Source organism: Cygnus olor, chromosome 21 (assembly GCF_009769625.2).
Source record: "Cygnus olor isolate bCygOlo1 chromosome 21, bCygOlo1.pri.v2, whole genome shotgun sequence".
Lineage (NCBI taxonomy): Eukaryota > Metazoa > Chordata > Aves > Anseriformes > Anatidae > Cygnus > Cygnus olor.
Window position 1 is genome coordinate 4,178,079 of NC_049189.1, and position 14,215 is coordinate 4,192,293.

Consider the following 14,215-nt stretch of genomic DNA (forward strand, 5'->3'; position numbering starts at 1 on the left):
AAACACAGCAGTTTTTAATTAGGGTTTTGGTTTTAATTCAATATGGCATCCCACTCGTACCAGGGTTCCCTGCACCGTTACATAAAAGTCTCTGAAAAATATCACAGCCTCCTAGAATCGCTGTTACAACAGATTTCAGGGGCTTCCCCTGAGTTTCCTCTTCCGAGCACAAGGGTTTGGGAGCAGTACTGTCCCACAGCTCACATCCTGTTGAAGTACACCATACAGCAGCAGCAGATCAAGATGGAGGCTGCAAATTACCTTCAAGATGGTTAACTGTCAGCTTCTTGCTATACACCAAGGCCAGCACTGTCCCCCCCCGCCCCAGTAATGCTATAGAGAGACAGAGCAGACATCTGCAATGGTCTACGATAAACATTGATCACAGCACTCGCCCAGACACAGCTTACCTTTGCTGAATTAAGGAGGCCCTGAGCTTCTCTCTTTCCCTCAGGGATTGTAACTGATCTCATAGTTCAAAACCTATGTCTCATCCCAGCTTCACACAACAAAACATCCTTGAAGGCCACTTTTTGATTGCAAGCACATACATACAGCTAATTATTTGTGTATTTGTCACAAAGCAATTTAAGTCCACCCCCAAACCACAGTGATTAGTCCAACTCTCACTCTGCTGCCTGAAACAGGACACGCTTATGCAGACACAGGTACCCCTCCTCCTCACTCTCCCCCAAAGCAACTCAAAGCCACACTTCGTTGGGTTGTTTGATGCTTTTTATTTATCACATGTAAAAACACTACTATCTCTGTTTGTAGGTACCTCTTGCTGTCCTGCAAGTCAAACAGCTCCAAACATCAAAGACCAGACAGGCAGAGAAGGGAATTGCTTATGCCCAGTGTCAACGGGTCATGGTTCCAGAGCATGTTTAACACAAAACCTCACTGGGATTGTTCTACAAAAGCAGATTGTTACAAGTAACAGATCAGAGCTGGTGGAAACACTAGGTGAAGGAGTCATCTAGGGAGGGAGAGGACCTGCAAACCGGTCTTTTTCCTTCAGCTGCCCTCATCTTTCTAATACAGGAATTGTGATCTAAGTAGGTGACTAGTGCTTTAAACCAGAACAGGGGTGTCAGATCCACGCAGCTTAGTTGATACGAGGGTTCCTGAAGTTTCTTCCAGCAAAGCGGGCCTTGCTGCCAAGCTCCTCTTCAATTCTGAAGACAAGGGAAGAAAATGCTGAGTGAGCAGAACTGCATTGGCACAGCCACTGACCTTACACCAAACCACCTGATCTAACAGGTACTGAGGGTACCATCAGGGTCACCAGTCAGTTTCCCCAAGCAACTTGAACAGTCGCATATTTAGCTGCCCTGGTCAGTAACCCTCATCTTACCCAACTCTGCTCAAACATTTGAAATGCTTGCCCAAGGCAACTGCATCATGCAGTCAGGACAACTTCACAGAGACAATGTCACTGAACACTGTGTGAGGCTCCCCTTTTGTGTCTCCATTATGACCATAACCCCTTCAACTCATTCATCCCACTGCCAGCTCTGCAAGCAGGGCACCAGCCCAAAAGCATTTCTACTAGCGTCAGTTTGTCCTTAAGCTGCACAGAAGAGCAAGCTGTGCCCTGAATGCATTAGTGGAGCATCCATTTTATGTCAGACCCAGCCCTAATCCCTTTTCCCATCTCAAGTCTCACCTCAGCAGCTGGTTGTACTTGGCTAGGCGCTCAGATCGGCAGGGGGCACCAGTTTTGATCTGGAAGGGAAATCAGAAGGCTGGTCAGGAACTATAGCAGAAGTAAGACCATGAATGCAACTACAAAACTACTCTATTTGGAGTAATAAGCGCAATTACAAGCTTGATTTCAGCACCAGGCTTTGAATACCCGTACACTCAAACATGATAGTGCTCAGGAGCAATAAGGAAGGTTCACTTTGGAACAGCTTCCGTATCAAATCCTGACATACCCAATGGAGTTCACTTTCAGAAGTTTAATTGATGGCTAAAGGTGAGTTTACACAAGATAACATGCTCCCATGCCACAGCCCCATTAGGCAGATCAGCTTTCTGTACGTACGAGCAGGAAGTCTTCATGCCTTAAGTCACAGCAGACCCCACCTGCTATGCATCATGGCACTGTCTAATCAGACAAGGAAGCAAACTACAGCAGGTACAGACACCAACCTGACCAGTGCAGAGACCGACCACCAGGTCAGCAATGAAGGTATCTTCTGTTTCTCCAGAGCGGTGACTCACCATCACGCCCCAGCCATTGGACTGGGCAAGCTTGCAGCTGGAAGAGAGACAGGCAAAGCGTCACACCACCCTATTTGCATTACGACCTTCGCTCTAATGCTGCTGCCAAGCGCCAGGTATTCTCTGCTTTGGCAAGACAGAACTGCCCTTTGGTATGTCAGGGCTAGGATCACGTGAAAACAGTGATAACAAGCTGCTTTTACGCATGCTTAGGCAGTGTTCTATGCGCCTATATGACTTCAAGGCCGTGAAGGTACAGGTTTGCTTGCCAATAGCCTCTGTGAGTTAACTTTTAGTCCCCTCACAAATGTCCAATCAGATTTCTATTGCACTGTTCTCTATGTTCATCCCCCTCAATTACACAGTCCCGCTCTCATGCACTAAAGGATCCCTCTCCGTGACATGGCTAAGAAGGGAGAACAACTTACGCTTGTAGGGACTCTGTTACAGATCCGATCTGGTTGACCTTGAGGAGGAGGCAGTTGCAGGATTTCTCCTCCACAGCCTTGGCAATACGCTTCGGGTTGGTCACAGTCAGATCATCACCAACCACTTGGATGCCAACGCTGCCAGTGAACTTCTTCCAGGCAGCCCAGTCATCCTGGTCAAATGGATCCTCGATGGACACCACTGGAGGAAGACAGAAGGAGATTTAACAAAATACCACCACGAAAGCTCAGGCCTGCAGCACGTTGCTAACCCTGCTTTCAAACAAGCATTACCCACCCCAAAAAACATGGCTACAACTCCTAGAAAGCTGGTTTGTTCTGCCTGTGATCTGCAAACAAGGGAGGCCGCATCCTAACTTTTTTCAATCAACCCCTATTTCTCCACAAATTTTTTGCTTCCTTGTTGAAGGACTTACCTGGGTAGTTCTTCACAAAGCCCTTGTACAGGTCAGCCAGCTGGTCAGGAGAAATGTATCTGCTGGGATCATCGGGGGATTTGAAGTCCAGGTCGTACTTTCCATCACGGTAGAACTCTGAGGCAGCCACATCCATGCCAATGACAACCTTGTCAGAGTAGCCAGCCTTACCGATGGCAGTCTTCAGCAGCTCCAGGGCTGAAACACAGTTAGGCACCGGTGAGTTCCTGCTGAACACCTCAACACGAAGCTAATCAGTTGCCAACAACAGTACATTCACTTGGCCAGGAATCTCCATTACCCCCTATAGGAAGCCCAAAGGCCACACAAAATGTTAACGCTCCAGCTTCTGTACTAATTTAAACAGTCTACTACTTCAATACTGCTTTTGGATTGTAATACCCCCGAGACACCTCTACGGCATTTCTGATCTCTTCAGGCAGGACTACAGGTCAGCCAGCAAGCTTGAGACAAGGTGATACTACAACTTCTTGCTGCTTTATGAACACGGGCAGGAAAGTGACCACACATGAATCCCTTTCAGCTCCAGATCAGGTGCTGACCATGACAGAAGTGAGCACCCAGATCCTGACATGCAACGAGATACAACCTGCTACTGCACGGGGCACCCTCTCTTTGCATCTACCTGTTCTCCTCTTGCACATTTATTTAGAGAAGAGGGAATTTAACTACTCAGTAGGAGTCTTGGGATATTACCCACTATGCTACTGTTTGGCAGAGTCCGAACAAGGAAACTCGGTACGTTCACTGCCAGGAAGACTCCCTCAAGCATCCTTGACTCCAAGCCAACCAGCCAGGTCAGCCAGGCTATTTACAGTAGGAAGCTTACATAAAGTGTTTTTTAAAGATGCTCATGTTGTACAAACTGCAAGAGCAGCTGCTACCAACAACGCAGATTCCTTGGACTGTAATAGTCACCCAAGGTCATCTCCGTTGATGTCTCAGGGTACAGACCTAGCAAAATCTGCATTTAACCGTGCGATACAGGGAACACGTGGATTTCCACTGCTGGCTCATTATCGGAAAAGATATTAGCCTCAGTATCAGAAAAGGCAGCTACAGTTCAGAGGCCAACTTCAACAATACCGTAACTAGCTACTTTCAAGGATGCAAGCAACTTGAGTTTAGCACTGTACTGGCTTATTACCAGCTCCATTTCTGCACAAAAAGGCCATAGAACAGCCCTTCTGGGTACACATCATTTTTGTAGGAACAAGCATTTCACTTCCCACAAGACAGACTGTGCCCCCCCTTCCCCTGCAGCCTTCTGAACAGAACTGTTGGGCTGTGGAGACAACAAATGCCTCTGTGTCCCAGGTTGGCCCACACGCACTCCCACACATCAGCAGGCACAGTTCAAACTGTTTTCCTCCTTTGTCAGCAGAAAAATAAGTCCACTAAACTTCGACCACTGACTTCTAGGAAGCCCAAGATGCACAGACATGCCCAGACCACCCCTTTAACTGGCAGGTGGTAAGATTCCCTCAGAGTGGTACAGAAGCAAAGTACTGATGAGGCACTGAAGTGAAAGCTACCCTGTCAAGCTACATAAATTGATTTCAAGGAGAGTAGCTCTACACTGCACCGCATCACAACAGGATCTTAGAAAGCTTGTCAGGACAGAAGCAGAGCAAAGAAACAGGCGATCAGTTATACCTCCCACCCCACCAAGCTTATTTTTACCTTCTTTATTTTCAAGGATGTTGGGGGCAAAGCCACCCTCATCACCCACGTTGGTTGCATCCTTCCCATACTTCTCCTTGATGACGTTCTTTAGGTTGTGATAGACCTCTGCACCAATGCGCATCGCCTCCTTGAAACTGTCAGCACCCACAGGGAGGATCATGAACTCCTGCATAGCCAGCTTATTGCCAGCATGGGAGCCACCGTTGATCACGTTGAAAGCCTTGGAGTAACCAGAAAGAGAAGTGCTTCAGTGTAGGTGGACAACAGCAAGAGACACTCCACCATCAAGAACGCTTGATCCAAGACCAGGAGACATTGTGAAGCACCTGGCCGGATCAAGCCTTTAGCTAGCCTTATCAGGAGACTTACAGGAACAGGCAGGATGACCTCTGGGTTTCCAGCGAGGTCAGCAATGTGACGGTACAAGGGGACACCCTTCTCAGCAGCACCAGCTTTGCATACAGCCAGAGATACACCCAAGATGGCATTGGCACCAAATTTAGCTGAAATAGGAACAAATTGTTTACAGAAATGCTGAATTTTCCTGAAGAGATTCAGCAGTACCAGCACTATTATGGTCTCAGTTACGTAAGCGCACAGCCTAAGCCGTGCACTGCACACTGTTTGCAGTACACCGTTTCTGATAAGGTAAACAAGCCTTCTGCAAAAACAACCTTTATCTCTTCGTGCCTACCACAACAGAGCCCACTTACATTTGTTCTCCGATCCATCCATGTCCAGCATCAGTTTGTCAATCTTTTCTTGCTCCACTACATTGACGTTCTGCAGAGAAAGAAGCAAAACGCTGATGAAGCAAAACATGGCTCTAAGAACTCTCACCTACCCACTGCATCTTTACTTCGCTGGCAGGCACCAGGAATTGCTTAAATGCAACTCAACTACCCAACAGCAGAGCGGACTACTTCTGGCCATTATCAAACAGCAGCATCTTCTGGTCACTTCCCCAAGGCTGACATAAGTTGGGCACGCCAAAAACTTGTTTTGTTCTTCAGACAGAAGACATTCGGGCAGAGCTGTAAGGCTGCCACGTCCTTTAGCTCCCTGACTACAGGGCCAGTTACGCTGCTCTCGGCCTGACATGGAAGAAAGCTCCAATTTACGCCCTCTGCTCCTTCACTTCAAGCTTAAAGACAACCAGCATGCTCAGATCACAAACCCATTTATAGCTCAGCACACAATGTTTGCAATAATGGCTAAGAATGTGCCATCACTTTAGGTATTATCACTGCCTTGCCCCATCCTTTCTAGTGCTCAGTGCCCACAAATGGCATAGGAATCTCACTCAAGCCAACTTCCCTAATATTCCCCTAAGATTCCCCCCAGATTAGCCAGCCTGGAAAAAACCCAGTCCCCCCCTACCATTCAGCCACCCTTTTAAGCATAAGGCAGCTTGCATCTTAGCTGCACTCCACTGAGGTTCCCAGGTGCTTAAGTGTTGCTGCACACAGCAACACTAGGCTGCTGGAGACTGTTTTGATTAAGTGTTAGATACGCAGTCATTAAGGGAAGCAATTACTGTAAGTCAGTTTGTTCTCATGCACTCCGGTACACATGCTAGCATCCCCCACGTAACACGGTTCCTGTAACTGTCTCTAGAGACAAACATCAGCTAGGATGCACTGGACTGGCATTAGCTGATGTTAGCAGAAGACAGATCACTCCTACCTTGCTAATCAGTGCGGGTGCAATTGTTTTATTGACGTGCTCAACAGCTTTTGAGACACCTGGAAGGAACAAGCAAATCAGACACTGGTCAACCACACTTGTTACGCAGGCATTAGTAGATGATCTCAGTAACAATAAAATCTCAAAAATACCACCTCATGCTATTCAAACCCCAATCCAACCTGAGCTTACTGCTAGATCTGAACGCTTACAGACCCTGTCCCAACTGAGTGCAAGTCGCATGAAATAAGCATCATCTAGGAATGCCTGCTGCAATGTTAGTTTGCAAGACCATGCACTGGAGAACTTTGTCCAAGTGACAAGGTTGCACTGAAAGCACATCCATTACCTGTGTACACAATGCTGTCGCCAGGAACTCGTTAACATATTTAACAGCTCTGGATACACCTGACAGAAGCGAAATGGACAAGAGAATCAAGGAAGAGATGAAGGCTCACAGCCAAAGACAAAAATCAGTCATGCAAAGACAAGAAAAGGACACAAGTAGGGCAACAGACCTACGGGTTAGCAAGTGTCTGATACTGAGCTGTAGACCAGAAACAAAAGGGTTCAAAGGGTAGAGAAAAACTGTGCAGCTGCCAGCCAGGCTGTGTTGGTTCTTTCCACCCTGGTTTCATGCTGCAAAACTGTGGACCCAAACCTTTAGTGGCTGAATAAATAAAGGTTTTAGGATATGCTACTCCTATCTGCTCATAGAATGGATGAGTAGGGGGAAAGAAAAAGGTTTCCCTGCTAGTTAAGCATGCCGCAGCTCTGGCATTTCGCTATGCTGTCATCCTGTAACACTACTAAAGCATCACCTTAGAGTATGTTTTACACTCAATATAGTGCAGAAAGCCTACGCACTGCCCCTGTACCTGGATGCATGCATTCAGGTTGAATGTTGCCTCACATAGGGAAAAGCATGTGAACACAGCGCCCTTTTTAATCTGTGTGGCCCCACCACCAGGTAAACCAGGAGCTGCACTAAGAACTTGCTTCTTCCCCATCAGCAGAGGCCATCATTAGCCAGCTACACCATTAGCCTCAGGAATGCTGTCATCCCTGCAGAGCTTTTAAACATCTCCCAAGACCTAGGCTTCAGAACCTGGTGAATGCTAATTAAGTGCACCCTGAGCCACATTAATTGCCTTTCAAATAGTCTAAGTCAGCAGATTTAAATTACAAAAGTCCTTCCAGCTATCTGCAACTCATCCCATGCAGTGATTTTCTTGACTCATGTTATTTGCTGGGTGATAAAAACCTTCAGCTGTAATAGCCTGTTGCAGAAGCTTAGACTACTGTCCGGTTAACTGTCTACAGGATCAGACCTCACAGGTCTAAGCACACAAACCTATTTAGCACACAGAGGTAAGAACGCATTTACTCTTCTTAAGGAAAAGTGCCCTATGTGGATAGCCTAAGATCTTCTGTTCTTTGGGATACCGAGTAATTTGAGGTTTATTTTGTATCGAAGTAATAACCACTGTGAATTTTCTCAGACATGGCTTTGCACGTTCAGTTCAGCAGCTATCCACTCTGACCACTTCCTCAATAGGCACAAAATATTTCAGCTTCCTTTCATCTGACTGACAAAAGTTTGGAGTACTGACAAAATTGCTTCTCTCAGCTGAAAGGTGAATCGATTGCACATACTTGGAAAGCGCCACCAGTGGTTTTACAGCACCAAGTTAAAAAGCTCTTGGACCTACTGTCCAAGCTCCCAGAGTAGTTTTAACAATCGCTACTAGGGTGTTTATTAGTTAATGGCATCTTGTATGCGGCTATTCATTTTCTTCCATGCTTGTTTCCAAGCCAGTCTCATGACTACTGCCAAGTTGCCTTTCAGGACTTAGAATCAGTCCACAGACAATTAAGATAGTATGCCACTAACACAAACTTACGTATTAGGACCATCTGCAATGGAAGACAAAGATCAAGTGCCTTTAGCTACAATGCAGCCTGAAACGAAAGCATTTCAGTGACTGCTACTAGGGTAGTTGCATGTTACCTGTGGTCAGCAGCTGGCATAAACCTCGAGCTCAGGACTTAACATGCTGTGAGCTGAGGAGCGTACAGTGCCACAGCAGATGCACTTAATAGTTCTTGGACAAATTTGGGCTACAAAGAGATCTTGTGACTAGCTGCAGCATCACCAAGCCTTTTGGAACAGGTAGTTCAGATGCTCTTAGGACACTCTACTCTCACATGCACCATGTACAGGGCAACAGAAGTGGAATACCAAAGTGTTTCAGCACACTGTACTAGGACAGGGTCAGCCAGCTGGCGTGCCTGAGCCCCGCACACCATGCAATGCTGGAGGCAGTCCCTCTCCTCAGTGTCCCTTGGAAAACCCAGCAGGGTGCTGCACCTCTACCACCACACAGCTTACACGTGGGTAGGGCACTACCATTTCACTGTTCACCTTCATCCCTTCTGTTTAATTGCCACACCTTGTACAGACTACAGGAGGCAGTAAAAAAAAGCCCATGTCTCCTCTAACGCTGTCTAACTAGCATAGCCATCTGCAGCGACACAGCCACTGTAAGAAGCCAGGCACCAAATTTCAGGTTTACCTTTCCCCATGTAGCGTGTCTTATCATTGTCACGAAGTTCCAGAGCTTCATAAATTCCAGTTGAGGCACCGCTGGGAACAGCAGCTCTGAACAGACCTGTTTAAACAGAAAAAGAATTCTCTTAGCGCATTCTAACCTGCAAAGCATTCCCTGCTCACACAACCCCAGCCTACCACATACTTCCACCCCTAGAGATGGGAGAGGTAAGCTCTAAACCAAACCTCTGGTCACTTAGTGACCCTGAGCGAGCTGTTGGCTCCATTACAGTGTCACCAACACAGCAGCATCTCCCTACAGCAGGTTTTGACTCACTCACAAGAATATGCCTCTCTTCCAATCCGTATTTCAAGTGTAAGCTTGGAAAGCCATCCGTTCTCCTTCCTAAAAGGTAGCTTTATTCAGTGCATCTGCTTTTCAGCCCCATTTATCTAGCAGGTGAGCTTCTAGGCTCTTGTAAGGTAAAGGCACACAAGGGACAATTCGGAGGCCTGTTTTGTCCCTCCGAGCTCTGAGCCCTTCGGACAGCCCATTTTTCCAGCCAAGGGTGCTGAACCGTAAGAACCAATTGGTACGCTGCCTGTGGTTCAGGATGCCAACTTCAATCTCCAGCCTTTCCCTTATCCCATGACAGCAAAGAGCTTAGTGGGGGCAATCTCATTAAATGACTGCATTAATCTTTTGAGGCAGAAAGATCAGCTATTTAGTTAGCATATTACAGCTATTGTGTGTGCTCATTCCACCAAACCACACTGGTATGTGTTTGTACAATGCCTTTGTCAGGTCCCATCAGATATGGGATGAACAACTAACAAAAACCAAAGGAAAGTCCTACAAAAATTAGAAATATAAGATGTTACACAGGAAAACCCAATTAGACAAGTTGTTCAGTCATGCCTGATTACCTATGCAGAGAAGAAATCCTTACCCAGGATTCAGCTCTGCAGCAGAGGACTGTTTCATTACACAAAGCGACCGCTTGAGAAATTCAGCTTCCTCAAGTGCAGTCATACAGGGTTTCGTGATCACAGAAAAACTAAGTCCATAAGCAGTTACTTAAGAACAGGAACCAAGGCCTTGTTAACCCCGAGTATGCCAGTGCTATCCCAGTTTGAGCTCAGGACAAGGGAACGAAGGCAGGTTGCACTGTTTGGATTAATACTTTTACAGTTTAGACTGCAAAAAGCAGCACACTTAAAAATCATTCCATTGTAAAACTGCCTCTCCAGTTCTATCTGAAACAGAAACCAAAACGATTTAGAGCTAAGGACTCACCTTTGTTGGTGTAGAGGTCTACCTCTACGGTGGGATTCCCACGGGAATCAAAGATTTCACGGGCATGGATCTTGAGAATGGACATCTTGAACACCTGAAAAAGAGTGCAGTGTTAGTTTATATTCTGCAGCATCATCTGTAGTTATGAGAACAGGTCAGAAACTTCACTTCACACTATTTCAAGTAAGAAAGCTTTTAATACTTGATTGGAGTCTCACATTAGGAGGACAGGAACCTCAACCTGGGCAGGAAGAGCCATCAAAAAGCAGAAGCCTTGTTTCCAGAGTCTTAAAGGAATGCCACCGCTTACCACATAAAAGCCGCCAAGTAATCCCAATACAGGAAATTTCTGCAGCTAGTTAGAATTCTTTCTGATAAAAGACTCGAGGGCAACAGTTCTTAGTATGCACAGCAGCTGTTCAGAGCCGAATGTAACCTATCTTGAAATAGCAACAGACCGCCACAGCTCTAACTAAGCAGTAAGTTATGCCCTTTCTTGAGAAGAACATCTACAGGAATAGCCTTTCCTCTTAAAGAGAAGAAAAAGTCACCACAGTCCTTTGAATGCTGCCCTCCCTCCCCCCCACCTATATATTTTTACTTAATAAAAGCGCAGTAAGGAATGCCTTATGTAAGCTCAGCTACATTTTAAAAATCAAGTCAGACAAATGCCTGTAAGCCATGGACTAGCACCAAACTAGTTCATCCGCAGAGAAGCGAGCTCAGCCTCAGAAGCAGAACCATCTGGAAGCTGGCTTCTGGCAAGCCCGTGTGGGTGGAAACCCTGCATACGGGAACTGTCACAAACCACTCATTACTGAGAAGTTCCGATGAGAGCCTCTCAGAAACCCTGCTGCTTGCACAGGGGCAGCTTCCTACCCTCATTCCTGCTGCACTGCAAAGTCCTCTCCCCACGTTAAAGGCACGGGCAGCCATTTGTTCGCCCCCTTGGATTCAAAGCGCCCCTTCCAGCTGCCGTGCCTCTTCACAGCAGATCACGCAAGGCAGTCCAGGTATTTTAGGTATCATCTGCTTTACTGTAAGACCCACGTGCTGACAGATGATACGACTGCCACAAGAAGCAGAGCAAGCTAGTTCAATCTGGCCTCCGTGCTTCTGCTGCTTTAATTGGGGAATACGCAAGCTCGCAATAAATCCCTGCAACTCCCCCATTATCAGTCCCATCCACGCAGACATCTCTGCACTTGCTCCAAGCAACACCCAATATGAACAGCCTGCATTTATCTGAAGAGGGCTTTCACAGCTTTTTAGGCTGGCACTTACACCTTACTTTCCTTTTCAGAGCCACAGATTTGCTACAAAGCATGAGCTGCACTACTCTGAGAGCACAGGCAGCTCCCTAGGAAGGCTTAGCACAATGCAGTAATGTTTCCTCACCTTCATACAGGGGTCACTCCAGCAGCACACACCGCTGGAGCTCCCATCCGTACCCCAGGTCTGACACTACCCAAGTGTCCTTGACAAACGACCTCCCCAGCAGTCCCTCCCTTTTCTTCAGGGGGAGGCATTTCACAGCACTACACTGTTCCAGAAATTCCTCACACTTTTTTTGGCTCATTTTGCAAGCCCCCTCCCTTCTGCGTTCAAGAAACAGTATTCCCACTGAGTTATTCCTAAACCTGATGGCGTTTAGCTCCTCGCAGGCTGAGCAAGGAGTGTTCTGCCTCCCTCTCTGCAGACAACTCAGCTCTAAAGTGAGAGCTGCCCCTGCACAGGTCTGGCTGTGGAAATGCTAACTGCACACGAGCTTGAAAAGAGCTCATCAGTAGCACTGCCTGCCCCAGACCTTTGTACTTTGTGATGGAGCAAGCCAAACACAAGCAAATACCAGTGGGGTATTTTATGCACGTACTGCCTCAAACCCTGTTTTGTGCTACAGTATGCTGGCAAGGTCAGTGTCTCCTTTTGGGTGAGGAGCCACGCACACCAGCTCCCTGCCCTTCCCAAGGGCGCCCACGTTGTTACCTACTGCAAGGCTAAGCTACAGCCCACAGCACCACTCCCAAATCTGAGAACTGTCTTCACTATCAGCTCGGGTCCAAGAAATCCACTCCTACCTGATGCTACTCCGCACAGGGAACGCAGCACAAGCAATGCAAAAGCTGATCTCAAAGGAGGTATTTTGCAGCCACACTTCTCTTAGCCATGTGTTAAGAGGGTTGGAATAGAGAATAAAAACCAGCAGTAGTTTGGCCAGAAAGAACTACCCTGGTTAGTTGAGAGGTCTTATTACCCAACTGCCACATGGCTTTCACACAGCTAGCAGTGATATGCTGTAAGACTAAGTCTCGTACCATTACCATGCTGGAAAAATAACCTCAGACCTTGACTTCACTGCATCAGCTCCTAATGTAGTGCAGTAGCACACCTAAAAACCAGGCACGTGTGGACCACCAGAGGCACCTCCTGCTCTCCCCCTCGGTGCTCCACGTGGTGTTAAGTCACGCCCGTGCCCTGCAGCACGAAGCAAGGGCAGCAAGGCGTGTGAGACAAGGCCGGGGCGCGCTGCGCCACTTTCCCTCTCCTTCTCCAGCAAGATGGAGGAGGCCTCGCACCGCCTCGCCTCCGCCCGGGGCTCGGATGACCAACTCCGCCGCTTCCTGCCAGGCTCCCGAGCCCCAGCCCTGTGACTCAGCAGCGTGTAACGGCACGGCGGGGCACCCAGAGCCTCCACGCGGCCCCACACGAGGCCAGCCACCTAAAAATCCATTTTTCCCCCGCTTCACCCCGCTGAGGTGCGCACTGAGCTATGGGGGGCTGCTCCCCGCCCGCTCTCCCTCAATAAAACCACAATTTAACCCCGCCGGGGGACCGAGAGCACCCAGCTCCCAGCGCTGACCCCGAACACCCAACATTTCCCCCCCCGAAGCTGACGGACGCCGCCCGCTGCCGCCGCGGGGAAGGCCCGAACCCGGCCCGGCGGCTGTGTAACGATACAAACACCCACGTTAAACCCTGCCCAGGCCCCGCCGCGCTGCCCGAGCCCCCACAAGACCGGGGACCCCCTGAGAGGGATCGGGTGGAATCCCATGAGGTGCTGCCACCGCCGCACTCACCCCGCACCCTTTCCGCTCCGCCGTTGACTGGGAAGGGACCGTTGCTCCGCCGCCCGCTTATATACCCCCCGTACCACTGCTCCTCCCTCCCCTCGCCTCCCATTGGCCAGTTTTGCCGCCCACCCGTTTCCTATTGGCCGCCGCGCCGCCGAACCGCTCGCCCATTGGTTGGTACCGCCTCGCGCCAGCGGCGGCGCCGGGCGCGTGCGCTACGTGCCGCGGACGGATGGAAAATCCCGCGGCGAGGGGGGCGGGGCCGCGCGGAGCGAACCACTGAGGGCTGGGGGGAGGGGGGGAAGGGGGAAGCGCGGAGCAAACCACGCGGGGCTGCGGGGGGGAACGGCGCTAGCCCCAGTTTCGGGGCGAGACCCCGGGGTTTTGGTGTCCTCCTGTAGGAGATCCTTGCAGGTCAGCCACAGGGTTTTTCTGGTTGTTCGGGCGTGCAAGGCAAGGGATTCCTTCCCTTTCTTTGCAGCTTTGCAGCAAAGAGCAGCAAAGAGCAAAAAAGCAGCAAAAAAAGCAAAAGCAGCAAAATGTAAAAAAAAGCAGAAAAAAAAAGAAAAGCAGCAAAAAGCAAAAAATAAGCAAAAAAGGCGAAAGCAGCAAAATGCAAAAAAAAAAAAAAGCAGAAAAAAAAACAAAGCAGCAAGCAGCAGCACGTGGTGGACACGTGGAGGGCTGGGCAGAAGGGAATTTTTATTAGGGTACGATCAGTCACACGTACAATAAAATTTTATTGGGTTTTTAAGTGAACGCCCTTCAGATTTCCGGGGGGAAGCGGCGGCAGGAGCACAGATGCCACT

General features: G+C 48.5%; 1 protein-coding gene across 1 annotated transcript; it reads right to left on the minus strand.

The window, feature by feature from the left end:
• Window positions 1-717: 717 nt before the first annotated feature.
• Window positions 718-13,494, minus strand: ENO1 (enolase 1). Its single transcript, XM_040533656.1, has 12 exons — window positions 13,413-13,494; window positions 10,336-10,429; window positions 9,064-9,159; window positions 6,488-6,546; window positions 5,515-5,584; window positions 5,171-5,304; window positions 4,799-5,021; window positions 3,095-3,292; window positions 2,658-2,859; window positions 2,158-2,266; window positions 1,670-1,728; window positions 718-1,178 (listed from the first exon to the last, which is right to left on the minus strand). The coding sequence occupies exons 2-12, from the start codon at window positions 10,418-10,420 to the stop codon at window positions 1,109-1,111; spliced, it is 1,305 nt and encodes a 434-aa protein (XP_040389590.1). The 5' UTR covers window positions 10,421-10,429; window positions 13,413-13,494; the 3' UTR covers window positions 718-1,108.
• Window positions 13,495-14,215: the final 721 nt, after the last annotated feature.

Bases quoted from the DNA above. Each gene is read 5' to 3' on its own strand.
- ENO1 (XM_040533656.1), bottom strand. From the start codon at position 10,420: ATGTCCATTCTCAAGATCCATGCCCGTGAAATCTTTGATTCCCGTGGG. The intron at 2,860-3,094 runs GTAAGTCCTTCA...GTCTTCCTCCAG, and splicing joins CTTTGTGAAGAACTACCCAG to TGGTGTCCATCGAGGATCCA. The intron at 1,179-1,669 runs GTGAGACTTGAG...CCTTGTCTTCAG, and splicing joins AAGTACAACCAGCTGCTGAG to AATTGAAGAGGAGCTTGGCA.